At 45.6% G+C, this 27,162-nt stretch overlaps 1 protein-coding gene across 5 annotated transcripts in view; it reads left to right on the forward strand.

Annotated features, from left to right (window-relative positions):
• Positions 1-27,162, forward strand: part of SLIT3 (slit guidance ligand 3) — a 630,484-nt gene that overhangs the window by 479,133 nt on the left and 124,189 nt on the right. For 2 of the 5 annotated variants that reach the window (XM_023218901.1, XM_023218904.1), the window contains exons 8-11: positions 649-812; positions 10,105-10,121; positions 11,393-11,520; positions 22,515-22,586. In XM_023218901.1, the coding sequence (XP_023074669.1) occupies positions 649-812; positions 10,105-10,121; positions 11,393-11,520; positions 22,515-22,586 (381 nt within the window). Of the gene's footprint in view, positions 1-648; positions 821-924; positions 946-10,104; positions 10,122-11,378; positions 11,521-22,514; positions 22,587-27,162 lie in introns of all 5 variants that reach the window. The other 3 variants (XM_023218902.1, XM_023218906.1, XM_023218903.1) reach the window with 2 other exon arrangements.

The following is a 27,162-nucleotide window of genomic DNA, read 5'->3' on the forward strand; positions in this document are numbered from 1 at the left end:
ACACCTTATTTAAGTGGGAGGGTGGAAAGAAGGTACATCCTCCAGAAATTTCCCTTCTGCCTGCAGCCTGCTCACTCCAGCTAGTGCACACAAAGTGGTATTACACGCAGTGGGTTTATTAAAGCCATTACACGCAGTGGGTTTATTAAAGGACACTTAGTGGGGGAATGAAGAACAACTCAGGTGAAGGCAACAGCATCTCTCAGCTACATGAGACTGGAGGTGGGGGCATTGAGATTGAGAAGCGCGTTTCAAGCAACCTGTAATTCATGCTGGCTAAAGTGCTGAAATTTACAAATAAATCGGCCTTTTGTAAGTTTGACTTGAATCAGGATGCCTCTGTGATAATGTCACTCCCCTTCTCTTATGCGCTGAGGCTTGCTTGAGTGAAAAGAAAAGAGGATGGACTTGCTATTAAGAAATGGGCATTGCTCAGAACCCTGGAGGCATCCTTTGGATGTGACCTGGCAGTAAAAGGATTGGGGCTCCCATGGTATTGGTACTGCAGAGGGAAGTGCTTCCCTGGGCTCCTGGGGATTTTCACACTGGAGAAAGGGGCAGCAGGGGTTTTGGCCACTCTGTCTGGCCGTGGCAGCCTCCACACTTCACTCTGTGACCATCCCTTCCCTCTGTCCCGCCCTCTCCCAGGCGCCTCCACTCCAACCACCTGTACTGCGACTGCCACCTGGCCTGGCTCTCGGATTGGCTGCGACAGCGACGGACAGTTGGCCAGTTCACACTCTGCATGGCTCCTGTGCATTTGAGGGGCTTCAACGTGGCAGATGTGCAGAAGAAGGAGTACGTGTGTCCAGGTGAGGATGCCTTACCTGCTCTCCCATCCTGTGCTATGACCCACCCACTCATGAGCTCCCCCAACATTACCCTGACCTCGAACACACCCTAGCCCAGAGCCCGGTGTGGAAGGAACCCCATAGGTCATCCTCAGTACTCGGTAGTCACTTAAAGAGCTGTAATGTGCCTCAAAGGGTTTTAAAATAGAAACTCTTGTCATCTGGTAAAGGGAAATGCTAAAAGATTTCATGAACTGCTTTTTCAGACCCCTAGTCCATGGATACTAAGAAATCGAACATTTGTTGAGCCACACATAAAATGGAAACAGGTATAACGGAGGTGTTCTAGCATCTGCTAAACACGTTCCTGTCGTCCCATTGCTCATAGAAATTGGAAGACAAGATCATGGAGGCTCTGGAGTCAGCTGCTTGGCTGGAAATCTCAGCTCTGTCCCTTAGTGGTGTGTGACTTTGGCAAGTTACTGCCCATCTTCAATATGGAAATAATAATAGTTCGTAACTCAAAGAACAGGTGGGAGAATTAAGTGAAATAATGCATATAAAGCACTTAGCATAATACACGGCCCTTGGTAAAAGCTAAATAAGTGGAGCTTGATTATTCTAGTTTAGTGGGCCCACAAAATGTGCTGAGCAAACGTAAGAGTTTGATCTGTGGGTAATGGAAATGTAACAGAAGCACAGATTGCCTGTGTAGCACAGAAAACAGAATGGTGCAGACACATAGCTGAAGGCAGCTCAGATCTCTGGGGATGGAAGGTGGCTGAGTAACCCGGGAAAATCTTCCCAGGGGATGTAGCTTTATCCTGGCTGGGTGCGGTGGCTCATGCCTATAATCCCAGCACTTTGGGAGGCCAAAGCCGGTGGATCACCTGAGGTCAGGAGTTCAAGACCGGCTTGACCAACATGGTGAAACCCCGTCTCTACTAAAAATACAAAAATTAGCTGGGCATGGTGGTGGGCACCTTTAATCCCTGCTACTCAGGAGGCTGAGGCAGGAGAATTATTTGAACCGGGGAGGTGGAGGCTGTAGTGAGCCAAGATCGCGCCACTATACTCCAGCCTGGGCCACAAGAGTGAAACTCTGTCTCAAAAATAAAAAATAAATAAATACATAAAACCAGGGTCCCAAATTTTACTTGTTTTTACTTTGCATTGACACCTTCCATTCTCACCAACTCTTCCTTTTTCTGTGGTAAATAAGTAGAGCTAATTCCTTGACTTCCTTAAAAAAAAAACAAAACCAACCAACCAAACAAACAAACAGAAAGCATTCAGTTGAGAAATTTCCCAAAGAGGTATTTTGATTTCCAGGAAGCCAGTCCTGGAATTGGGGCCCAGTGTCCTCTAAAGGCTGAGCCTGGGGAGTTAGCATGCAAGAGGGAACAAGGACCCCAGGGAGCTTAACCGGTGTGGGCTCTGCATTTCTCTCAGCTTTCTAAACTGGTGTCCACCTTCAGTACTAAGGGTTTACTGGGCCTTAGCGTGGGCTGCTGGACTCCAGCATGGCCAGAAGTGCAAACTGTCTGGCCTCTTCTGCTCTTAGATCACACTTGCGATTCACAAGAATTTTCCTTGAATTCAAGTTCATCTCATTCTCTGCCACTTCCTCCTGTCCTGTTGTTATTTTATCATGTTATTTATTATCTGAAAATATTTTAACATGTCTCAAGCAGTACCTCAATAACTTCCTATAGACGCCCACTTAGAAATCACTTCCCATCAAACACATATAATAAAACCATTTATCACGCAGTCACCAAATTCAAATATAGTGACTATAATTACAGTAATTATTCGGCAAAGGGTGCAATATCGGCATAAGTGAAAGAAATAATTATACAGTGCAGGAGTCATCCAAGAGGTAGTGAGAAAAACCAATTAGAATGATAAAACACATCATTACAGGTGAGTGCCAGGTTTAATGTAGTGTATGACCACGCACGCCGCTTCGTCAGAGAGCACCTTCCCGTCAATTCCCGTCAAAGGTGCGGCAAGACATTGCTCACCTAGCAGCAGTCAGGATCCAAAACCGTGGGAGAAAGGCTGACCCTCCAAAGTCCAGGAAATCTGAATGCCTCACTCTCTCTCCTTTGGAAAGGCTAGGTCCAGCAGACAGGTTCATAGTTACATGAGAGCACATTTATCCACTTCTGTTTATAGCAGTTAATCCCATTGCTTGTGATGGTCCCTGGAGCTTCTTAGTATGAAGCCAGGTGTCTTTTGAGAACATGAGAGTGTAGTCCAAAGGCTCCAGACATGACTATGCTGTTAACCTCCCCCCTCTCACCTGTAGTATGAATTAAGGGCAGGGACATATGGAGACCCCTATGTGTGAGGGATTCTTTAAGTGCCTCAGCAGACTCCCGTGGGTTACAAACTAGAATGCTGTGAGGAGTCACTCTCTGAAAAGGTCAAAGTCAGATACAAAGGTCTGGGGGCTCTAGTGCATTGAACATCCATGAAGATTGAAGTCCCACTATCAAGAGTCAGGTGAATGTGGAACACGCCCTCCGAAAACTTCTGCCATTATGTGGGTGCAAAAATAATTGCGGTTTTTGCCATTACTTTGAATGGCAAAAACTGCAAATACTTTTGCACCTTTTGCACCAACCTAATATGTTTTCAAAAATTGTTAAATGCACTTGGTGAGACAATGACAAAAAAACCTTGAGAGGAAGCAATGTGGAGGAAGGTTCAGTCTGTGAGTGTGCAGTTAAAACACAAGTGGTCAGTCTTTGAGGCCCTAGAGAAGGACATTAAGGAGAAGAGCTATCTTCAAGGACTGACCACACTCCACACGCCCCCACCAACAGTGCCAGTCCTGCCCCAATGCCTGAGCCCTACAAGGCACCTGAAGGACACTGTTTTGTATGGACCTGTCTGTGGTGGGTTGTTCGTTTGTTTGTTTGTTTGAGACAGTTTCGTTCATGTTACCCAGGCTGGCGTGCAATGGCAGTATTTTGACTCACTGCAACCTCCGCCTCCCGGGTTCAAGTGATTCTCCTGCCTCAGCCTCCCGAGTAGCTGGATGCTAGGCACCTGCCACCACGCCCAGCTAGTTTTTTGGATTTTTAGTGGAGATGGGGTTTCACCATATTGGTCAGGCTGCTCTCGAACCCCTGACCTCAGGTGACCCACCTGTCTCGCCCTCCCAAAGTCCTGGGATTATAGGCATGAGCCACCACGCTCGGCCCTGTGGTGGTTTTTAACTGCAGAAACCCCAAATGCCCCTCATTCAAGCTGTTCACCTGTTAAACCACAGGAGGAGAAATTCAGTCAAGAACTGAAGACAAGAACTTCTCTTACAAAATAGAGGTCATCCACTCAGGAGGAAAAGAGGCATTGGGGTACCAATTAAGCCATCCCTGGGCATAGCTTCATCACCAGCAATCCCCATCCAGGCAGTATAAGAAAAGCTCCCTGAGCCTTTAAACGGTATCGAAAATTTCACCAAACACACGGCTCCAGAGACAGGAAAGAGCTTTATCTCACTTAGCCTGTAAGGGCTCTGCCTGCCCAAGTCCCTGATATCTCCCTTTGAATTAAATCCAGCTGTCTGGAGCCCAGCTTCTTCTCCCCAGAAGCCCTGGATATGGGCTTCTTATCACTTCAGCCAACCCAGAAATTTGCTAGCAGTGCACTTTGGCAAAATTCATCTCCTCTGTCAATTGTACCTTTCCAGTTGAAGGCATTTATTTTCTTCCTCTGGGGAGACTATTGGGAATTTTTCACAAGGGTGGGGAAATAGATCTTTACTTTTTTATTAATTTTTTTCCCTATGTTATACAACTTGACTACTTGGCTCCCTTCAGCCTCTGCTGAAAGGATTTCTGTGAACTTTTCTTGTTTCAAGAGGAAGGTTAGGGTCCTACGTCTAGAAGTGTCTGATTGCTTGTGGCCTGAACCAGACCAGAACTTTATCAAAGTTCGTGATCATAGACCAGAGAAGAAATTCATGTTACATGAGTTGCAATTTGTTGGGGTTTTTTTTTTTTTTTTTTTTTCATCCTTATCTAAAGGGTTTATTTGAGGATTTAAATTGTAGGATTTATCTTCCACGTGTTAATTTTCTGGTACCTTAATCTGGAAGGGTTTCTACCAGTCATAATTTGTAATTCAGGGTTATCAGTTGACCTCCTGAATCAGTTATCTCTTTGCTTTGAATGTCTTTGAACCCATTGGTTTGTCCATCTGTTTCACACTTACCTGCCCTTGGCCTTAAATGTGAGATATCCTCTCCTACAGACGTTAATCTTGTCTTCTAATAATGAGGGGCCACGTCGTATACTTTTTCAGGTGCCCCAAATGCCTAGAACAAAGCTCAAACCTAATAGCCTCTTCATTTATTATTAAAAATTAAAGCACTTCATTTATTATTAAAAATGAAATATGCTTATCTCTCTAGAAATAAGAAACTTTCCCTTTTTGTCATCTTTTTTTTTTAAATTTGGGACTAGTTACTAAGTACAAAGATAATTAAGGTAAGCCATGACCAGCCACCCATCTCCTTAGGAGGTTTTAATTAAAACACCATAATTGGACATTGCAGGAATGAGATTATTAGGTTTATTTGGCCATTCCCAAAATTATCATGCCTCTGGTATTTAAATCACGTTCATTTATATTCTCATCATAATTGCTCAAGTCCCATTGTCATCGCAGTCTGTTGTTGGCTTTTGAAAGGCCAGAGGCCAGTAAGGATGCTTAATTTGAATACTGGAATTAATTTATTTCCACATGCTCACAAGGCCATTGGAGCTTTCGACTCTGCACTTTTACCAAGTGAGGTTTTTTGTTGTTGTTCGGACTTTCAGAATATTCTGTAATTTTTTTTATTTTGTTTTGAATCGACACACAATAATTGAACATGCTGGTAGTGTACAGTGTGATGTTTCAATAGATGTATATATTACGTAAAAATCAAATCAGAGGATTTAGCATGTCTGTCACCTCATACATTTGCGGTGGGAATATTCAAAATGCTCTCTTCTAGTTATTTTGAAATATACAACACAATATTGTTAACTGTAGTCACCCTACTGGGCACTAGAACACCACAACTTACTCCTTCTCTCAAACCGTAACTGTGTGCCTGTGGATCAGTCTCTCCCTATGTCCTCCTCCCGAATACCCTCCCCAGGCCCTGGTAAGCACCATTCTACTTCCTACTTCTATGAGATCAACTTTTTTAGATTCCACATATAACTTAGATCATGTGGTATTTTGTCTTCTGTGTCTGGCTTATTTCACCTGACATAACGTCCTCCAGTTTCATCCATGTTGCTACAAACGACAGGATATTTTGTGGCTGAATAGTATTCCACTGTGTATATACAGCACATTGTCTTCATTCATTCATTCACTGATGGTCACTTAGGTTGATCCCATATCTTGGTTACTGTGACTAATGCTGCAATGAACATGGGAGTGCAGATACCTCACCAACACAATGATTTCATTTCCCTTGGATGTGTACCCAGTAGTTGAATCATTGAATATGGTACTTCTGTTTCGAATTTTATGAGGAACCTGCATACTGTTTTCCATTGTAGCTGTCCTAATTTACATTCTTATCAACAGTGTATAAGAGTTCCCCTTTCTCCATATTGGTGCCAGCATTTATTTTTTGTCTTTTTGGTAATAGCCATTCTAACTGGGATGGGGTGATAGCTCGTTGTGAATGAGGTTTTTTTAAAGATAGAAATAAACACAGCTCTAACACAAGAGTGTTTGATCATCGCTAGGGTAGCTTACACAGTCTGTGTCTCAGTCCCTGAGCCCGCTCTTCCTACCTCTTGAGATTCCAAGACTCTGATGGTTTTCAATTTCATGGCAATAAATAGAGGAATTTGGGGTTCCTTTTGGCAGAGAAAGAAGAGCACAGGGCTAAACATTAAAACATTGTTGTTCACTAGCTTTATGATGTTGGGCAGTTTGCTTAACCTCCCTATTCAGTTTCCTCATCTCATGCTAAGGGGGAAAAAAAGAATGGAACCTAAATCATGGGTTTTATGAGGCTCAAGTAAGATAATATATACAGAGCACTCAAGGCAGTGTCTGGCACATAGTACACATTGAATACATGTTAGTTGCTATTATGAAACTGATGGCTACTCTCAGTTTGGTCCCCACTGTATCCTTGGGCAAGTCCCCTCCTCTCTCAGGGCTTCTGTTTCCTTGCCATCTCTATGGGCCCGTCTAAGTCTGAAATTCGGTGGTCTTTTTCCCACTCATCTCAGCAGACAAGTTAGGGCCTTTTGCTTTCAGCGTGATCATCATCCCCATCTTACTAATTGGGAGAACAAAGTGGCTGGGCAGGAGCCAGGTCCCTGGTTATGGCTCAGTCTTTCTTCCCTCTGATAACTTCAGGGGCAGTTATACAAGCAGCAGAGATGGGATACCAGGCACAATACCCACGCGAGCGGCCACAGGGACTTGCCCTGTGAGAGGTTGGGCTGGAGACGCATCCCTCCCCTCTCACTCACTTGAGTGTCCCCTGGACCGGAGGCAGCGCCGCTAATGATCAGTGAGGAGCTGGGAGGGGCCTCCACTCTCCCAGGCTCTGCTCTGTCCCGCTTGAAGTCATCAGGCCGTGGTCCGGGGGACCTTAAAGACATCTGAAGGTTAGGAATTGTAGTTTCTGCCCTGCCCTGTTTGGCACAGAGACAGCTTTGGCTTCAGATGGAGAGCCCAGAGCCAAAGTGGTGACCAAGACCTCCCAGAGGGGAGACATGTACTTCAGCCGCATCCCCATCCCCCTTTTCTGGAGAAGAAATCCACCTCAGCAGAGCAGCATTTTGGTGCCACTGAAAGAGCTCCAAGAACAGGTAGCATGGACGCTTATTTAAAAATGAAGACACGAAGAGCAAGTCCACATGCTCCTAAGCAAAACACCTTATAACACGGGTTCTATAGCCTAGTGCATCACTGTGCTCTGAGTTAAGGCCAGTAGTTAGGCTCGTTCAAGGACAGTGTGGGTCATGAGACCACCATAAGAGCATGCTGTACACGACGAATACACATGTGCATGCAGACAGATGTTCCCCTTTCATCAGAGATATAGAAAGTGATTCCTTCTATCCCAATATAAAATTGCTATTCGCATTCCCCTCTGTTTCCCAGCTTACAGTCACATAATTTGCTGGGTAAAATGGTAGGTGTTTCCTTACTTTGTCCTCCTTGGAAATCCACCGCCTCTACCTTCCCCAACATGTGTGGACAGTAAGGGCTGGGTTTGTTGACAGAGCTCAGTAGAGTGCCTGGGACACCCTGGCTTGTGCAGGTGAGATGGGCTCAGAGGGGCCCCAGGTGTCTTGGACAAGTGATTTTGCCAGCATGGAAAGCTGTGGTGGAAAGAAGACAGCTGCAGACAGATTCCCATCTCCCACAGCCACTCCACCTCCCCATTCTACAGCTCATCCTACCTACCAAAGCCCAGGTACTCAGAACTCAGGGAGCTTCCCTCAGGGCCCTTCCAGAAGGAAGGCTCGCCTCTGTAGCTTTGTGACATTTAGCCCGTCCACATCTGCCAGGCTTCTGGGCTGGTGTCCTTCATGTACTCATCTTCTCATTTAGCCAACATATGCTTCTGGGTCCGTGTTTTGTATGGAGCTCTGTTTTAGGCACTGAGGAAAACGAAGCCATCTTTCAACTTCATTGTAAGCCAGAAATATTCTGTTGAAATAGGAAGGTAACTGTCCTCACCATGTGTGAATGCCTGGCTGGTGAGCTGCCAGCCCAGGGTGCTATCAGAGGCTATAATTACCATTGTTTCTCTCTGTGTAATTAAAGGTGTGGTTAGTGACCTGGTTAAGGAATCTTTTTCAAAGACTTTTTTTTGCCTTGACAGCATCCCTTGAAATGTAGCACACACAGTCAAACAGAATGGGAGTCACCCTGCGGAAGACCGAGCGAGTTCCCAGAGGGACTCAAGGCTGTGTCCTGGGTCTGGTTTAAAACAGAATTCATTTCAGAATGGAAGTCAGAAAGGGGTACCTTTGGAAGAATTCCGTGTTAGAACTTCCACCGCCATTATAAGCCCTTGGATATGGCATCTTTCTTTCCCCTTTTCCCACACACCCCATTCAAGTAACATTTTCACAGATCAGAAGAGGGAGGGCCATCCAGTCCCTCCCCCTGAACAGATGGAAAACGCAAGAGTTCAGACTCCCATTCCTGACATTTCCAAACAGGAAGGTGTCCCAAGTGTGGGGCTTCTCCCTGGCTTTGTCAGGTGTGCTCTTCTCTTGATGTGGAAGGCCAGGTTTGGCAGTTTTCTTTAGGGAACGCCATCTGTACTTCAAACACCCTGACATCTGAGGCCAACCGCTCCCAACCTCCCTTTGATGTGGGTGATGGGATGGGAGCCTTTCACACTGTAGAATTCCCTTTGCTGTCTGCAAAGAGAGGTGGAGCAGAGGAGGTAAAGATGTTAGGTATTTTCACTCCTTCCGAGAAAGAACTTCAGTAATCATGCAATCCAAACTCCCTATTCACTGACATGGTACCAAAAAAAGCTCAGAGAGAGGTACTGTGATTTGCCAAAGGTCTTACAGACAATTTGCAGCTGAGCAGACCCAATAATAACAACAAACATTACCAAGCTCTTACCCTGTGCTGTGTATTCTTCTAAAGACGTCTGAGGCATTACCTACCTTTGCCTTCACAACAAAACCATGCTATGAAATAAGTATTGTCATTTTTCCCATTTTACAGATGGGAAAACTGAGGCACAGGGAAATAAGGATGAAGTGATAGAACCAGGAATCAGATAGAGGCAGTGGGACCCAGAGCCCACACTCTCAGCCATAACACTCTCCCATTCCTGAGCCAAGGCTCTTACAGGTTGGCTCTCTGTGGTTTCCACTTTCTCAGAAGTGTAAAGGCTTTCCCAGTTTGGAAGAAAGCCAGTATCATCACTCTCTCTAGGAGAATGTTCCAGCTGGGAATTTAGTGTAAGTCATCATCTTTCTGGCATTTTCCGTGGTCTCCATTAGATCCACTTGTGTGGCACTGGCAACTTGGAGGTCCATGTACCCTGGACAAGAATATTTTCTCAAACATCCCCACTCTGAGGCCATTTTTTCAATTTTTGTTTTGTGTATATGTAAATGAGGTCGAGGGAAGTAAGAATCTTTGGTCATTGGGCTGGTACTTTCTGGGAAGGTGAACATTCCAAATTAAGCTGTAGATGTCAACTGGAGCCCCTGCAGGAGGATCCACCCTCGGGGCTATGAGGACTATTGAACGCGGAGAGCGCGACCCTCTGTTTGAAGCCTCAGTGTCCCAATAGGACACCAGGCTCAGCTGGTCGTCTGGCTCAACCCCAATAGCTAGACCCACTCTGGCTTCCCAGACTCAGTTTCTCCAGTGAACAGGGGCCAGACCAAAAATCACTTTTTCCCTGCAGACTTTTTTCATGTTCTGTGTTTAATCTACAATTAAGAGCCCCGAGCCAGAGGCCCCATGTCCAAGCAGTAAGGCAATCTGCAGACTTCATCTAAGTTTGGTCTCAGTCATGGCTCTTTTCCCTGAGAGGGCAATCTGGAAAGACACTGAAATAACCCCCATTGGCTGCATCCAGCAGCAGTGGGATGAGGTCCTGGGAGGGATGTGGGGTTGAGCTTCTATATTGGACCAAAAAATCCACATTTGGAAAGCTAACCGTATGATTAAGAGTCTTACCTCACTTTGAGGGAAATAGTCATAGCATGAAAATGTTTACAATGTCTTTAAAACGTTTGCATTTACTTCTTGTATTCAGGATTTAATGTGACCACCAGAGAAAGTGATTTAGATTCCTGGTGACTCTTTGAATCTAGAGTTGGGTTAGTGATGGATACGTCTATCTACATGTGGCTGTCTAAATGAGCTCCTTGGGTACTATTTGCTTGGCTTTCTATCACTTTGCTTGAAATTCACACCGATTCTCACCTCAAACAAAATTAACAGCTGGCTTCAAAATATGTAGTAACTTATTCACCTTTTTTTCAGGTGAGATAGGTTTTCTGTGCATGTTCCCTAGACATAGAAGCCATTTGGAAATGCCTCGGGTGTAGCTACTGATGGAGGTATTAACACTTCGACAACATCAGTGCCCCAAATGGGGAAATTCTACCCCCTGGTTTTGGTAGCCCTGTGGCTTGCAGCCACTAGAGAAAGGTTTAAAAGCTATATTTACACTCAGCATCCAGTCACCAGCTAAAAGTCAGAACCCAAGATGCACCTTGGGAAAGTGGTCCCATCGTATGCTCTTTGGATTCTAGCAGTGTATTTTCATGTGTGATTGTCTCTGAGGGCCCCTCTTTCTCTGAAAGATGGAGATGACAGGGAAACAGAGCAGGTGGAGCAACTCAGACTATGAGGTCAAGGTCAGACTCTCTCCTCTTTGCTGAATATTTAGCCTGTGGCACCTGTGTCTCCCAGGTGACAGGAGATGTCAGCTGGTGATCATTTTTCAGATGGCTGTCAGGTCATGCTGTGCCCTTAGGATGCTGGTTAAGTACACAGAAGCCCAGGCAGCTCCTGACACTGACATAAGTTGACTGTTGTGCCTTGGCTCCACAGCCCCCCACTCGGAGCCCCCATCCTGCAATGCCAACTCCATCTCCTGCCCTTCGCCCTGCACGTGCAGCAATAACATCGTGGACTGTCGAGGAAAGGGCTTGACGGAGATTCCTGCCAACTTGCCGGAGGGCATCGTCGAAATGTAAGTGCACCTGTCTGACACCCCCCACAACTGTCCCTGGCGAGTTCAGCTCCCTGTCCCAGCCAATCACCCACTAGGCCATCAGCATGTGGGGCTGTGGGAGCTAACCATTAAAAACACTCAAGAATCTCTTTGCTGTCCTTCCACACTTTCCCAGCTATGATAGCTCAGTGGTCAAGAGCATAGACTCAAGATCAGAATCAGCAAGCTGTAGCCTGGGGCCAAGGATTCCCACCGCTTATTTTTGTAAATAAAATGTTTTTGACTACCTCCACATCCATTTATGTGTGTCCTGCCTACGGCTGGTCTCGTATGGCAGTATTGAGCAGCTGTCACAGAAGACTGCATGGCCCACAAGGCCTAAAGTATGTTCTCTCTGGCCCGTCCCAATGAGTTTGCCAATCCCCGCCTTAGAGTCACACTGTATTTGTATCCTGGCCATACCGTTTACTAGCTGTGTGACATCAGGTAAAATAATGTCTCTTTCATCTTTAGTTTTCTCACCTATATTAATGTGATACTTATGGTATGACACCTCAATGGGTCATTGTGAAAACTAAATGAAATACTACCTGTGGAGCACTTCATACAGTCCTCTGCACACGGGCAGGTACTCTGTAAAATAGTGGTGGAAGTAGTAGGACGTAAATAAATGATTCACTCATTTCTTAGCTACCATTATCTGAGAGGAGGACTGAGCTCCTAATTACCTCGGATGTGATTTTTGTCCTCTCGATTAGATCTTTTTTAGGTAACGACACAAGATTGTATATGTCTCCTCTGTGTATACACGAATGTCAAAAATTCCACTAAAATGTATTTGTCCACATAGTTCGGTCTAGTCCACTCTCCCCTCATACATTAGAAAATGGCCAGTATCTCACTCTAAAATGAGTAGAGGGCCAGTCAACATTGACCTCAAGGTTACTCTTTAAATAGCAACTGTTGTTTTCATTTTTCTGCCTTCACCTTTAGTTGGCTTGATTAAAAAGATCGTTATATGGAACCCTTCTACTGAGAACATCATTCGGTAAAATCCCCCCAAATAAAAGATACATATTCCCCTTGCCTTTCTGCTTTGTCGTAATCTCCCCCCTTTCTTCTTTCCTCCTCCTCTTCCTCCTACTCTTCCCCTTCCTCTTCCCCTTCACTGTGTGTGCCCTTCTGTTCCTAATGCATTCCAACTGAGGGCCATTGACTCTTTCATTCATTCTTGTATTCATTCAGTAAACATCTGTTGTGAGCCCACTGTTTTCCTGTCATTGTTCTGTGCTTGGAAAGACAGGAACAAACAAAACAGACACATTTCTGCCTGTATAACACTTGCATTCTAGTGGTGGAGGGGATAAACGAGCAGCAAAGTAAAGTAAGTTAGATAACATGTCGGAAGGTAGATTCTATGGAGAAAAATAAAACAAGAAAAGGACAGGAAATAAGCGAGAGAACCAAACGGCTATCTGGAGGAAGAGTATTATAGGTTGAGGGAATCGCATGTGCAAAGGCCCTGAGGCTGGAGTGGGCCGGATGCTCCAGAAAGCCAGTGTGGCTGGAGTAGAGTAGACAAAAGAGATGGTAACAGGATGAGATCGGAGAGGTAAGGAGGGGCCACATCCTGGGATGTGTTAAAGACTTTGGCTTTACCTTGATTGAAATGGGAAGAAGCACATGACTTACCAGTGGAGTGGAGTCTTCACTTCTTCTTTCTTCACCTACTTTGCCAGCTTTTCTTTGATTCCTTTACAGTCCCATTTTCCAGCCCTGGCAGACACAACCCGTGCCTCCATACCATCTGGCAGGCAGGAGCTGGTCAGTAAAGAGTCCTTTCTTCCTGCCGTCCCCGCCTTCTGCGGCCCTCCGCCTTCCTTTCCACAAACACTGACAATTCATTCCCTTAGGGTTTTAATGCACCTCTCCTTCAGTCCCTGTGGTCCAGTGCTCTAGCTTTAGAGAGCTCTCCCTCTACAGGATCTACTTAGTCCTCACCTACCTCTCCTGCTCCTCCTACGGCCTTCCAACATACTATCTAATTTACTTTAAATATCTCCCTCCTTCCATCATTCCTCCTCTTTCCTATCCTTGCCCTCTTTCCTTTTTGCAGTTTCCCTTTCTTTCTTTCTTTCTTTCTTTCTTTCTTTCTTTCTTTCTTTCTTTCTTTCTTTCTTTCTTTTTTTCTTTTCTTTTTTCTTTTCTTTTTTTCTTTTCTTTTTCTTTTTTTTTTTGAGACAGAGTTTCGCTCTTCTCACCCAGGCTGGAGTACAATGGCACAATCTTGGCTCACTGCAACCTCCACCTCCTGGGTTCAAGCAATTCTCCTGCCTCGGCCTCCCAAAGTAGCTGGGATTATAGGTGCCTGCCACCACACCCAGCTAATTTTTTTTTTTTGTACTTTTAGTAGAGATGGGGTTTTACCATGTTGGCCAGGCTGGTCTTGAACTCCTGACCTCAGGTGATCCACCTCGGCCTCCTAAAGTGCTGGGATTACAGGCATGAGCCACCGTGCCCAGCCTCCTCTTCATCATTTTCTCCCTCCCTTGATGCATTTCTCCCCTTCTCTCCCTTGCTCTACCCACGGTCTTCCCTCTTCCCCCCCTCCGCCCATCTCTTTCTCTACCCAGTTAACCTTCGCTTCCCTTCCCTCACCATCCACACCACAATGGGCCTCTCGCCCTCCCGCAATGGATGTTCAAGACAGAATTCTCACCAGCCCTCATCTCATTTCAGATCCCTATGTATTGTTCCTTTCCTTCCCTGCCCCATCTTATTCTTTTCTCCTTCCATCTGCCAGGTTTTATGTCTTCTCTTTGGCAGCCACAGACTGTCCCTTGGCTAGGTTCCAAAACTGCAGTCTGATGAAAGAGTCCAGTCCAGGTAGCCAGGCTGTAGCCAGTGAACCCACCCCAGCCCTGATTGAGGGGCTCTGGGCCTGCCACCCTGCTTCCATTTCACATCTCTATACTCTCAGCTTGGACCTCATGGATACACAGCTCAGCTCTCCAGGAGAGAGAAATTGCAGATAACCACATCAGAGGTGGGCTTTGTGCAGGCCAGACCATACCTGGAAGGTTGGACTCACACCTGGATGTGTTGAAGTTTAAAAGCAATTTGACAAGCCAGAACAGTAATTGCCAAAAGCCTGTCTATTGTGATTGAGTTTTTCCCTGATATCAGGTAAAGTGAGAAAAACAAGAACAATGTGGTATTTTTCTATTGAGCAAAAATATTCAGTTTAAAGGAGCATCCTTTAAGTTTTTGGACTTCCTTATTCTGTTATCATTGTTTTTAAAAATGTCTTTTATTTTATAAAATGATAGCCACTGAAGACAGAGTAGTCTGTGTGTGTTATATATGTGTAATTATTGTATAATTATAATTTATGTGTATTGCATAGTACACACACCACAGATTGCCATAACTGGCAAAATAAAAGGTCTTGTCACCACCTAGTCTTTGAAATCCAAAAGTCTGAGAATGACCATCCTAGCTAGAGTGTTTCCAGAAATAGAGACAAACAACCAAGAGGTTGAGAGTATAGACTGTGGATCCCAGCGGACATACATTCTAGCTTTGACTCTGCCTTGTAACCATGGACAGATAACTTTTCTGAGCCTTGGTTTCCTCAGTTGCAAAACGCAGAGGCTAATGGCACCTCCTTACTGGTTCTTAAGAAAGTTAGGTGAATGAATATAGTAAAATGCTTAGCATTGTGTCTGGTCCATAGGATATACTATATTAGCAATGCTTGTTGTTAGTTCACACTGGCAAATATTACAACTATCACCACGACCTTTATTAGGATGATGACAATGGTTAGAAACCACATCCTAGGAGCTGGAGCTGCCTACACTAAAGATTCCTCCATAAACATGGATCAGTTCTTTGAAGGGTTATGGTTGAGAGAATAGGTTCTGGAACTAGACTTGCCACTTGCATTATGACTTGAACCTGAGTGTAGCTCATCTTCATGCAAATGTATTCATATATGTAAATAAGACTGCCCCTGTGTATCAGGCACCCATGGTCTACCAGATGGATTGCCCAGGACTTTTCTTGCTGTGCTTGCCTCCTCCTCCTCTGTGATAAAATGAAACTGAAAAATTAAAGCAGAGGCGACAAGTCTCTATGGTTGGTTAGGGAAGTTCGAGAGGTGACATGTAAGAGAGAACTTGAGAGTGGGTTGGAGCGGGGATCCTGCTTCTTCCATGTATCTGGGGACCTGTGTGATGGCCTAAAAGTCTTTTGCCATGTGACAGGTCAGCAGATGGGTGGGAAGATGAGGAAAAAGGGAGCAGAGAGTTGAAACAGCAGGATGCACCCCAGGATGAATAGGAGGTATCTGATTTATCATTCCAAAGACATCCAAGTGTGGCTTTTTTTTTCTTTTTCTTATTGAGAATTCCACCCCTTGTCCATGGCCACCCATATAATCCAGATTTGTACTTCCTCCTTAGGAATGTTTGGTACCGTGTTAAGCTCTCCACTCCCTCTTCTCAGTCCTTAGCTACTATTAATTCTCTTAAATTGCCTTAACCTTGGGAGGGGCTTGCACTCCCCAACTTTAGGGGAAGGGGAGGGAGTTGCCTTTCTCTCATGCAAAGCAGTCTTGCAGACTCTCTCTGATGTTTCCCAAGCCAAAGCAGTTCAGAGGAGTGTGTGCTGGTGTCCCCGAATACCAGAGCCAATTCCTCTAAAAATAGCTTTCTTCCAGAGAACCCACAGTGAAATGATGATTCACTGCAGATTTTCTTCGAAGCTGAGCTCCCACCAATGGCACCGTTCTCACTGCACCCTGTCGGTTCTCTGAACCAGCTCTGGCTTCCAGCGGGGTTAGATTATGGGAAGCCCCAGAGACCCACATGTTCCTCTGCTCTGTGGTCTTCAGACGCCCTTATGAGTCTTCAAAAGCTCTGGAGGGACCATCTGTCCTTAGAGTCCCATCTTCTTCCACTTTTGCTCTATATCTCCCCATGGTGGTATACCGTGTCTCATATCTTCCGCTATGGAAGCTAAATGTCTTCCATGAAGAAAGGCTATAGACAGATTTCCATGTCCAGTCATAAGTGAGAGCATCTGGTAGGGGAAATAGCCCCAGTTTTCACCCTGCCCCACCTTAACCACATTGCCTCTCTGAGATAGGGAGGCAGCCACTTAACAATAGCAAATACTCCATTCTTACCAGCCCCCAGGGGTTTTGAAAGACACACAGAATTAAAAACACAACAAAACAAACCAGCAAACAGAACCAAAGAGCTGTAATGTTCTAGAAATCATAGACATCAGTGACTCTTGGATTTTTTGAGAGCACCAGGTTTCCATGTGTGGGACTGCCACATGGAAGGAGGGGTGATAGGGTGGCATGGGAGCAGGTGGTATGAAGGAGAAGTTGATGAGACAGAGTGGCTGGGAACAGCGCCTTGGGATCCATACTCGGGAGGTTTGAATCCCTCTTCTGCCTCTTACTTTAAGCACATTCCTTAACATCTTCATGCCTCATTCAGTTCCCCGCTTTTGCTAGAAATCTCCCGTGAAGATTAAATAACATAACATGGAGAAAGTGAGCACACTGCACTATTTCGAAGCTACTAAAAAAATGTAAAAAGCAAAAACCTATGCACATGTATATGTATGTGTCATCATAGAATGATTTAGTCTCAAGTTCCCATGCAATTCTTCATCCATTTTTTTCTAAGACAAAAAAATAATTTCCTCTGTGGCACCTGAGCACACGCACAGAATAAGAAAAGCAAATCTCGCTCTGTGCTGTGTCTGTACCTCTGCTTTCTGCCGGCAATTCCAGGTGTCTACACACAGCACAGGTTGGGAATGGCTTTTCTCAGATATGCCTCCATTCCTCATCTTCTCTATGGATCAAACATATAAACTGGATGGGAGAGTCTAAGACACTCTACCTTTCTTTGTTTCTTTCTTTTTTTTTTTTTTTTTTTTTTTTTTTGAGACAGAATTTTGCTCTCGTTGCCCGGGCTAGAGTGTGCAATGGTGTGATCTCGGCTCACTACAGCCTCCGCCTCCCACGTTCAAGCGATTCTCCTGCCTCAGCCTCCCAAGTAGCTGGGATTACAGACACCCACCACCATGCCCAGCTAATTTTTTGTATTTTTAGTAGAGATGGGGTTTCACCATGTTGGCCAGGCTGGTTTCAAACTCCTCACCTCAAGTGATCCAACCGCCTCAGCCTCCCAAAGTGCTGGGATTACAGGTGTGAGCCACCGTGCCCAGCCAACAGTCTACCTTTCTGAAGAGCCATGAGGACCAATGGTAAAGAAAGAGAGAGGCCAGAAAGGGACTTCCCCAGAAGGTGGGCCCAGAGCATAACCTTAAACGGAACCTTCCTTTTCAGCCTTCTTCCAACACAGGGAAGCATCAGGAACTGAACCTTTGGGGTCTGAGTTGTCTGGTCCATCCAACTAGCCCAGGATGACTTAGAGGAAGAATAAACAAGGGGCTTCCTTCCTTCAGCGTGATCTGGACCTCCTACCAAGAGTTCCCAAGTCAAGGAAGGCTGAGAGAGATGGGAAAGAGTTAAGAAACCACAAAAGTGTCTTCTAGGTGGGAGGCAGGATAGCCTAAGGGTCAAGGACACAGGCACTTCAACAGACCAGCCTGGATTCAAACTCAGGCTGTCCACCATTCACTAGCTATCTGACTTTAGGAAAATTAACCTCTTTGTACCATTATTTCCTCATCTGTAAAATGGGTATATTAATAATACTACTTGGTTCGTAGTACTGTTGGAAAAAAATAATTTGAGCCAGTGTATGAGGAAGACAGTGTCTGACATATCAAAAGCCCTCAATAAATGGTAGATGTTCATCATATTATCAACACCACCACCACCACCAATGTTTCCACACACTCCAGGACCTTTTAACCAGGTGACTTGCAGACATGCCCCTGCACCGGCCGTGCCCCTGGCAGTCTCCCTGACATAATGTTGACTTCCGTATTGCTAGAAATATATTGTGTTTAGTCACGTGTTTGCAAATGGCAGATCATTAAGGAAGCATCTGAGGAACTAGGGCAAATCAATACAGAGCACAAATGGCTGAAATCCCCATCAGATGTTCCCATTGTTTTTGCTGGTGTGGGAAGACACTCAGATGTTTGATTTGTATGTTTGTTTTTATGCTAGTTCTATTAAATCAGTTTGCAGCCTGAAGAATGTTTACCAGACAAAGAAAGACACATGTGCCAGTTAAGAGAGACCTAAATCAGCTGTTGGCTTCAGACCATCCCTAAATGTGACAGTTTTTGCTGATGCGAATGCTTCTTTTTGTCCTTTCCATTGAGCTTTTCACACTAGGAGTCTGGACCTTTGCATCCTTGTTCTAGGTTGCAGGACTAGGCTAAGTGCAAAGCCTTCCAGGCATACCTGCTGCACAGAGACTGCATGTGAACGCACACACATGTGTGTACACTTTCCAACCTTGCTTCCATGACAAAGGGGCCATTTTCCCTGTGGACGAGCTGGAAAGGACTAAGGAAATGAAGGTCCTTCAGCTCCAAATGGTATTCAGCAAAGACTGGTGATTGAGAGTTTGGGCTTTGAAATCAGATGAAGTTGGCTTTGAGTCCCAGCTCTACCTCTCCCTGACTTTGTGAATTTGGGCAAGTGACTTAATCTCTCTGGGCCTCAATTTTCTCATGTTTAATGTGGAGGCAGTAATAACCAATAAGCTCTGCCTCATAGAATGTAACTATTAAGTTAGACAAACCATGTGAAACTCTCAGCCTGGTGTCTAACATCTGAGCACCTGATCCATCATAGCTCTTGGTGGTGGTGGTGGTGGTGGTGGTGGTGATGGTTATCCCTCCCCTTTCCTTTCCTTTACTCTGAAGGTACACAAAGCGTTCACAACCACGCTCCCACCACAGACAAATCCCTGCTGCCTCCTTGGGCAGGGTTGACCCTCATCATGCAATGGCCTTGGCACTCCGGGAGGGGCTGGGTGTTCAGCCAGTGCCCAAAACAGCCTGAGAAGCTGAGTGACTGCAGACAAGAATGAAACCCAGACCAGGCATGCTGGCTCACACCTATAATCTCAGCACTTTAGGATGCTGAGGCAGGAGGATTGCTTGAAGCTAGAAGTTTGAGATAAGCCTGGCCAACGTAGTGAGACCCTGTCTCTACAAAAATAAAAGTTAAAAATTAGCCAGGCATGGTAGTACGGGCCTGTGGTCCTATCTACTCAGGAAGCTGAGGTGGGAAGATCACTTAAGTCCAGGCATTTAAGGCTGCAGTGAGTCATGATCACACCACTGCACTCTAGCCTGGGCGAGAGAGCAAGACTCTGTCTCTTAAAAAAAAAAAAAAAAAGAAGGAGAAGAAGAAGAAAAGAAAACCAAAAGGCAGAGTGAGCAAGTGTGCAGGATGCAGAGCAAGATCTCTGCCAGGCTTAACAGGCTAAGCCTGGAATTCTTTTTTCTTTGTTCGGAAGCCACACCTTTGCACTTCATTTGCATGTCTTATGTATATTCGCATCTATATTTCATCTTCTCTGGGTTCCTGCAGCTTTTCCCTGAGTACCTACTTCCACAGAGGCCACATGATGTCTCAGTGTGTGAGCCCTGGGGCCCTAATCCCTGAAACTGTTCTGCGACTTTGAGAAAGTCCCCTTCAGTTGCTCCATTTTCACAAATATACAGAGGCAGCGTATCCAATGGATAGAAACAGAGATATCAGTTCTGCCAGTTCCTGGCCCTGTCACTTTGGACAAGCTATTTGATTTCTCTAGGTTTTCTTTTCCTCATGTGCAAAATGGGGCCGATATGGTTTACCTCACAAGTGGAAGGATTAAAAGGGATAATAGACATAGTCAACTAGACCCCATAAATGATGGCTCTTGATGTTTATTATGATAGCAATAAAATTTGGTTCTGTGATGCACCGTCTTGGGCTGGCCTCTATCACCAGATTCTCCAACTCCTTGGGGCCAGCGTCACATCATGGCATTGATTTATCTCTCCCTCAATTCTTGCACCCATCATTAAGATGGAGTGTAATTGATTAGGAACTGCATAGAGAGCCCGCAGACCTCACACCCAGTGCTGGCCTGACTTGCATAGGCTCATTGGCCTGCAGCTGGGAGCAGTGGCTCCTCTTGCAAAAACTGAGGGGGTTGCCATTGTTACAGACAGTGGCTTTCCCTGGAGGCATCATCCAGCTGAAATCCCTTGCCACAGTGGCAGGTGAATGACGGGATTCCTGGAGAGCACGCACCACCTGACTGGCAGCCCCAGAGATCCATGGAGCTGCTGCCTTGGCTAAGAAATCTCTGCTGAACTCTATGCTCAGCTGGAAAATGAGCATGTCCTTGGAACTTCTCAGGCAAGGCAGGCTGTCTCGAGTCTGCTGTCTCTGTGGGTGGCTGTATCCAGTAGCCCACAGTCTCTGAGACCCTGTGGCAAGCTTTTGTGGCTCTCTGTGAGCTGGCCAACCAGGTCTGTGACTGTGCTCCCGGTAAAGTGCACTCGCCGCCCCCCTCCAGCAGGGTACAAAGGCATTGTTAATAGACCGTGGCAGTCTCATTTGTAGACTCTATTCATCCGGCAGCCAAGAATGGTATGTCCTGATACTCCCTCTCTCCTCTCACCCGCCTTTCCCCTTTCTCCCCGCTTTCCCCCTTCCTTTTGCCTGGAGAGTGATTTGTCTGTGTTATGGGTTGGCCTGACAAACCATTCCACATTAGCAGCTGAGATGTTGTTTGAAATGGGAAAATTGCTGGCAAACTGCTCCATTAGCGGTTCCAGTAACAAATACTCTGTTCCCCCAATGAAGATGAGATCGCAGAGGCACAAATTAATACGACTGTCTCCCCCGCTCTGCAGCGGGGATTACTCTTCAAGATGAATGGGTTCATCCCAGCCAGAAATGTGCATCCACTAGCTGTAGGCTTCAAGGGAGCCCGTTCTTCCCATCTATCCCTTTTGTTCCCACTACATCCCCTGCCACACATTTTTGTGTGTCTTCCCAGTTGAGGGTTTGGGTTTGGGGAGCATCAACGCCAAATGAGGAGGTGATGAAAAGATCTGCACCTTGGAGAGAAGGGAGATGGATGAGGATGAGATCCTGAGCCTGGGCTGGGGTGCCATTCATCACCCCTAATAAAGCACCCCGCCTCCTCCACATGCCTGTTTCCCACCACACCTGTTCTTGGTGACAGGAAGTCGTTTGAGAGATGAAAGGATAAAGAATGGAAATGCTCACTCATTCCCCACGGCCCCTTCTCTTCCAAGGAAGTTCTGGGCCCTGGGCCTGCAGCGTCTCTTACTCCTTTCAAAGTAATAGGAGAGGAAGCATTTCAGGAAACTTCATAAGAGGTTAAAGCCACAGATTCCAGCAGCAGCCCAAGGGAGTGGTTCAGTCTGGGCCCCTGGGCCTTGCAGGATGTCAGGGAGCCAGTTTGATGAATGTCAGGCTGGGAGCCTAAAGATGTTAAGGCTGTTCCTGCACTGTATTTAAACAGCCCATGGAAAAGCCCAGAAATGAAGTCAACCATTGACATTTCTGCCACATTAGCAGTGTGGCTGAGTGTTTAACTGAGTAGTGACATGGTTCCATGACAGATAAGCATTGCTGGCCCATGGTCCATCTCTTTTTACTCTTCCTCCTCTTTATCCCTTTGACATATTCCGCATTCTGCTTGGTTACTTGTACAGCTTTCTCTGAAGAAAACAGCTGCCGCCAAAGGCAGTTTATCATAAGCAAGAATCAAAAATCCTCAAGGAAAGGTCTTCCTTTCCAGCTTTCTCCAAAGAGAGTTAGACCCTAGGACAGGTGCTCCATATACTAGGACCGGAGTTCTCTGGCTGCTGCAGAGGAAGGAGAGAGTCAGGTAGAAATATGCATGGACAACCAGAACGTGTACCTGTGATATGAGAGACCTCCCTGTCCTTAAGGCCAGAGAACACAGTAGCCCTCAGTGACCACTTGTTGACAGGTGGATGGTTAATTGACTCTTCTCTGCTCTGTTTCCCAGACGCCTAGAACAGAACTCCATCAAATCCATCCCTGCAGGAGCCTTCACCCAGTACAAGAAACTGAAGCGAATGTGAGTTTCCCCTGTGGAGAAATGAGCCCAAATGTTTTCAATTTCCGGGGTTGTTTGCAACGTGTAGTGGGCAATCTGTCCAGGACCACGTCCATTCCTCCTGGGCAGTTCTGTTTCAGAGCTGGAACACTGTCCTAAGCTTGGGAGGTAAGATGTGGAAGCGTTCTCTGAAGATTGTGAGGTGTGTGGGCTTGGATATGTAGTGCTAAGAGCCTCTCCAACTAAAGCAAAGTAAAATTATCTGTGTGGGAAGTAGAGATGAATTAGCCTGGAAAATCCATATCACTGTTTTTATTGTCCCTTGGCTCCAGTGATGTGGACCTAAAATAGGAGTTTCGGCAGAGACGTGATGGTGGCCCCACAGCTGTCTACACCACCGTCACCAACATCCCTACAGCCATGCATACATTCATATAACAAATACTGAGTGAATGTCTGCTGCAAGCAAGGATCTATGGATAGAGCAGTGAACAGAAACTAAGTCTGCTGTCATGGAGCTTGCATTCAAGTGGGATAACACAGAAAATACAGAAACAAATATCAGAAATCAGAATATCAGTGATGGTGGGAGGGTCTTTTAGGTAGGTGTGCCCATGAAGGTCTCTACGTGCAGGTGGCCTAAAAGAAGGAAGGGAGTGAGCCCTGAGCTCTCAGGAAAGACTGTCCCAAGCAGCAGGAAAAGCAAGTAAAAGGCTTTAGGGAGCATGTGTCGATGGTTTGTGGAATAGCAAGAAGGAGTGGAACGAGTGAGGGGAGAGGATGGGGCTTGTGTTGGAAAGGTTGGTACTAGATCACATGCATCCTTAGACCATGGTACAGACTTTCTGTTCTTCCTGCATGAAATGAGAAGCCTTGGAGGGTATGGTCACATGTGAGCACCCCCTACATCCCCGTTAGCTCTGTAAGTCACATCACTCCACCACTGCATCACATCAATGCCCGATGACACCAACCCTGCTGTTCCTTCCTCACCACGGCAGCTTGGACGGCACCATTGCATCACCGCCCTCATCCCCACCATGTGACAGTGTCATCATTCTTCCCCATCCCATGACGACCTTGAGCACTGCTCTGTGAGTCACTCAGAGCTGGGGGCTCTGCAGGGAAGCCAGTAGGATTCAGAAACAGCCCAAACATTGCCATCTCAGGTATTAAAATTCCGGAGAGATACTCCTTCCCTTTTTCAGGCTAGGAAATCATTTCGTAGAGCCCAGTAACCAAGTTGCTGTTTTCATTCCACTTACTCTTTTTGCACACCGCCCCCCCCTGCCTCCCTGCACCTCACCCTCCTACAGAGGAAGGAGAGAGTCAGGTAGAAATATGCATGGACTCGGTCCCGCTTCTTCCTTCCACACGAGGCTGATTCATTGCTTTCCCTTGAGTGGGAGGGCCCACATTAAAGAGGTTAAGTGTCTGCTGATTCCTTTTATGTTAAAAATAAATATCCCTGCGAAACAGTGGCATTGGTAGGCTTTACCCTCAGATCTCGGGAAGCCAACTTCCCATCTCCCTGGAAATCCAAACCAAACAAGCTTTTCTCCTGGTGCAATTCCAGAAGTGGAAACCAATATAATGAGGCAGCTTGAAGCACGTACTTCTTCCCTCCCCTTGGCAGCATTCCTGCTGGAGGAGCTGTATAAATATAGGCCTTAATATTTAAAACCTTGGGCCATTAATCTCCTGGTGTCCCTGCTTCCCCAGCCCGCTCTCCATGCACCCCCCCCAATTCATTTTTAAAGCTCAGCTTGATTATGCAGCCAGATAGTAATTTCAGTGAAAAATGACAAGTTCAGTCACTGCCCCAACCTATATCTCTTGCATGATTTAAGTTACTGCTCTAATTTTTTGTGAAGTCCAGGTAATTTAAAGCTTGACTATGTTTTACTGTTCCTTCTCCATCCTATTGGACTTGCCATGATCTGTGCATTCAGAATTCATAAGACCTTCTCAGTCACGACCTGGAAAGTGAATTTAATTTTTGATCACTTATGATGCTACTGATGTTTATTATGATGCCCTTTTTTTCCCCAAGAGGATGGCAATAGAGAAGAGAGCACACTTAAAAATTTTCGACTAATGGAACTTCAGAAACCTAGACTGAAGTGCAATCAGTGGCTTGGGAGAGGTAGGGTCCCTGATGAGAATGGATTTCAAAACCCTAATATTTTTCCTGAATATACATGACCAGTTTATCCCTAATAACTAACAGAAGGAAGTTCCCCACTCAACTGTGGCTGAACCACATCCTGCTCTTATCTCTTACCAAAAAAGAAAAAAAAAAAAAAAGAAAAGAAAAGAAGAAAGGGGAGGAGGGAGAAAAGAAAAGAATTCTCCCTGAATGAATGGCTTTGTCTCTGCCTATTCCTAGTGGTCACCTTAGTATAAAAAGCATTCCTAGTACAAACTAAAAGGTTGAGTATTCCTTATCCAAAATGCCTGGGGCCAAAAGCCTTTCAGAGTTCTGAATTTTTCAGAGTTTGGAATATTTTTGTGTGTAATGAGATATCTTGAGAATGGGATCCAAGTCTAAATATGAAACTTATTTATGTTTCATACACAGCTGACACACATAGGCTGAAGGTAATTTATATGAAGTTTTTAATAATTTGGTGCATGACACGAAGTTTTGACTGCAACCCATCAGTCACATGAGGTCAGGTGTGGAATTTTCCACTTGTGACGTCATGTCTGTGCTCAGAAAGTTTCAGATTTTGGAGCATTTCAGATTTTGGGTTTTTGGATTAGGGATACTCAACCTATATCAAAGCAGAGAAGACACAGAGAAGCAGTAAAAAGCACTAGAGGCAGCCCCTTGATCTTGCAGGTTTGGTTAACTAACTGGCAGGCCTGGCACCTGGGCTATCTATTATTGTGCCAGAAGGGGGTGTTGGGAGTTCTTTTCTTTTACATGCTCTTAGAGCAACTTGTTCCACAAGCTCCAGGACTTCCTAGTGTCTCACACTTATATTCCCTGCATGACATTTGTAGGCACTTGAATTTGCCACCTCTATTCTAAACAGTCTGGAAAAGCTACCCCTTCTTGGTCATCCAGTTTATAAGCCCCAGAGGACCAAGGTGGGTCTGAGACCATTTTCTAAAACATCGTGGCCTGAAGTATATGACCGAGGGACTACCTACATGGGAATCACCTGGAGATGTGTTACATATACAGATTCCTCGCCCCAACCTCCCAGCCTGCAAATCAGACTCTCTGCAGTGCATTTTTAATCTACACCCTCATGAGGTTTGAGAAGCACTGGTGAAGAGTCATCCCAGTGCCCAGAATCAGTTCTAGGGGCAGCTGCTGTGGCTAGGGACAGGGTCAAGCATGGAGGTCAGTGGGCAACTGGAGCCATCTCCCAGCTGCCTTCCACCTCAGTGCCCCGTGTTGTGCATCCAGCACAACAAAAGAGCAGAGGGGTCCTTGAGCTGATAGGAGACTTGAGATGCTTGCTCTGTGCCCAAATGGCTGTGTCCAGTCACTTAGGGCTCAGGTACTTTACCTCTCAGGGCTGCTGTTTCCGTCTTGCAGAATTAGGAATTAAGACAAAGTGTGCTAAATGTTCTCACTTATACATGGAATCTAAACAGAGCTGAACTCTTAGAAGCAGAAAGTAGAATGGTGACGTTCAGATGCTGGTGGGGCAGGGGTGGGGTGGAGATGAAGATGACGGAGATGTTCGCCAAAGGATGCAAAATTTCAGGTAGATAGGAGTAAGTTCAAGAGATCCATTGTATTATACAACATGGTGAATGTAGTTAACAACAGTGTATCTTATACTTGAAAATAGGTCAGAGAATAGATTTTAAGTGTTCTCACCACAAATAAATGATAAGCATGTGAGGTAATGCGTATGCTAAGTATCTTGATTTAGCTATTCCACAATGAAAGCATATATCAAAACATTGTGTTGCACCCCAAATTTGTATACATTTTTAAAAGACTAGTTGTGTACAGTAGTGAAAAAGGAGGAAAGAGTAGAACAAGGAGTTGGATCTGTAACTGGCTGTGAACAATCCATTGAGAGAACTCACTACCATTGGACCAGCCTAAATATACAGTTTTTATAAAAATAAAAAAGACAAAATGACCAAGGTCAATTCCCAGCTAAACTATCTATCATCTCTCCGATTCCCACTGTCTATCACCTCCAAACCGTGAGGCATCTCACCTCGTACTGTAAGGAGAGATGGGTCCAGAAGTCTAGTCATGGACTGAAAACCAGTTTGCCCTCCCAAAGCTAAAGCAGAGGGTTTCCCTGATGGCCACAGAGCTTCCTCTTGCAACTAGAGGTCTCAGCACCTTGAAGGGACAATTCATAATCCGGGGGGAAAAAAGACAACGCAGGCCCTCCCGCTAGTCCAGTCTGAACAGATCCTTCGTGCTTGCCTGGAATGCTTTGCATAGGCAGCCACGCTGAGGGCAAGTAAGATTAGGATAATCCACAGTATTTGCTTGTTAAGACCCTTAAACAAAACCGGAGCTGGGAAGAAAAGCCCGATATAAGCTGACGAGTTTGTGAGCGCAATCTGCGGATTTGTTGGAGGTGATTTCGCCAGCTAAAGGGATAAACTA

The sequence above is a fragment of the Piliocolobus tephrosceles genome, chromosome 4 (genome assembly GCF_002776525.5).
Source record: "Piliocolobus tephrosceles isolate RC106 chromosome 4, ASM277652v3, whole genome shotgun sequence".
Lineage (NCBI taxonomy): Eukaryota > Metazoa > Chordata > Mammalia > Primates > Cercopithecidae > Piliocolobus > Piliocolobus tephrosceles.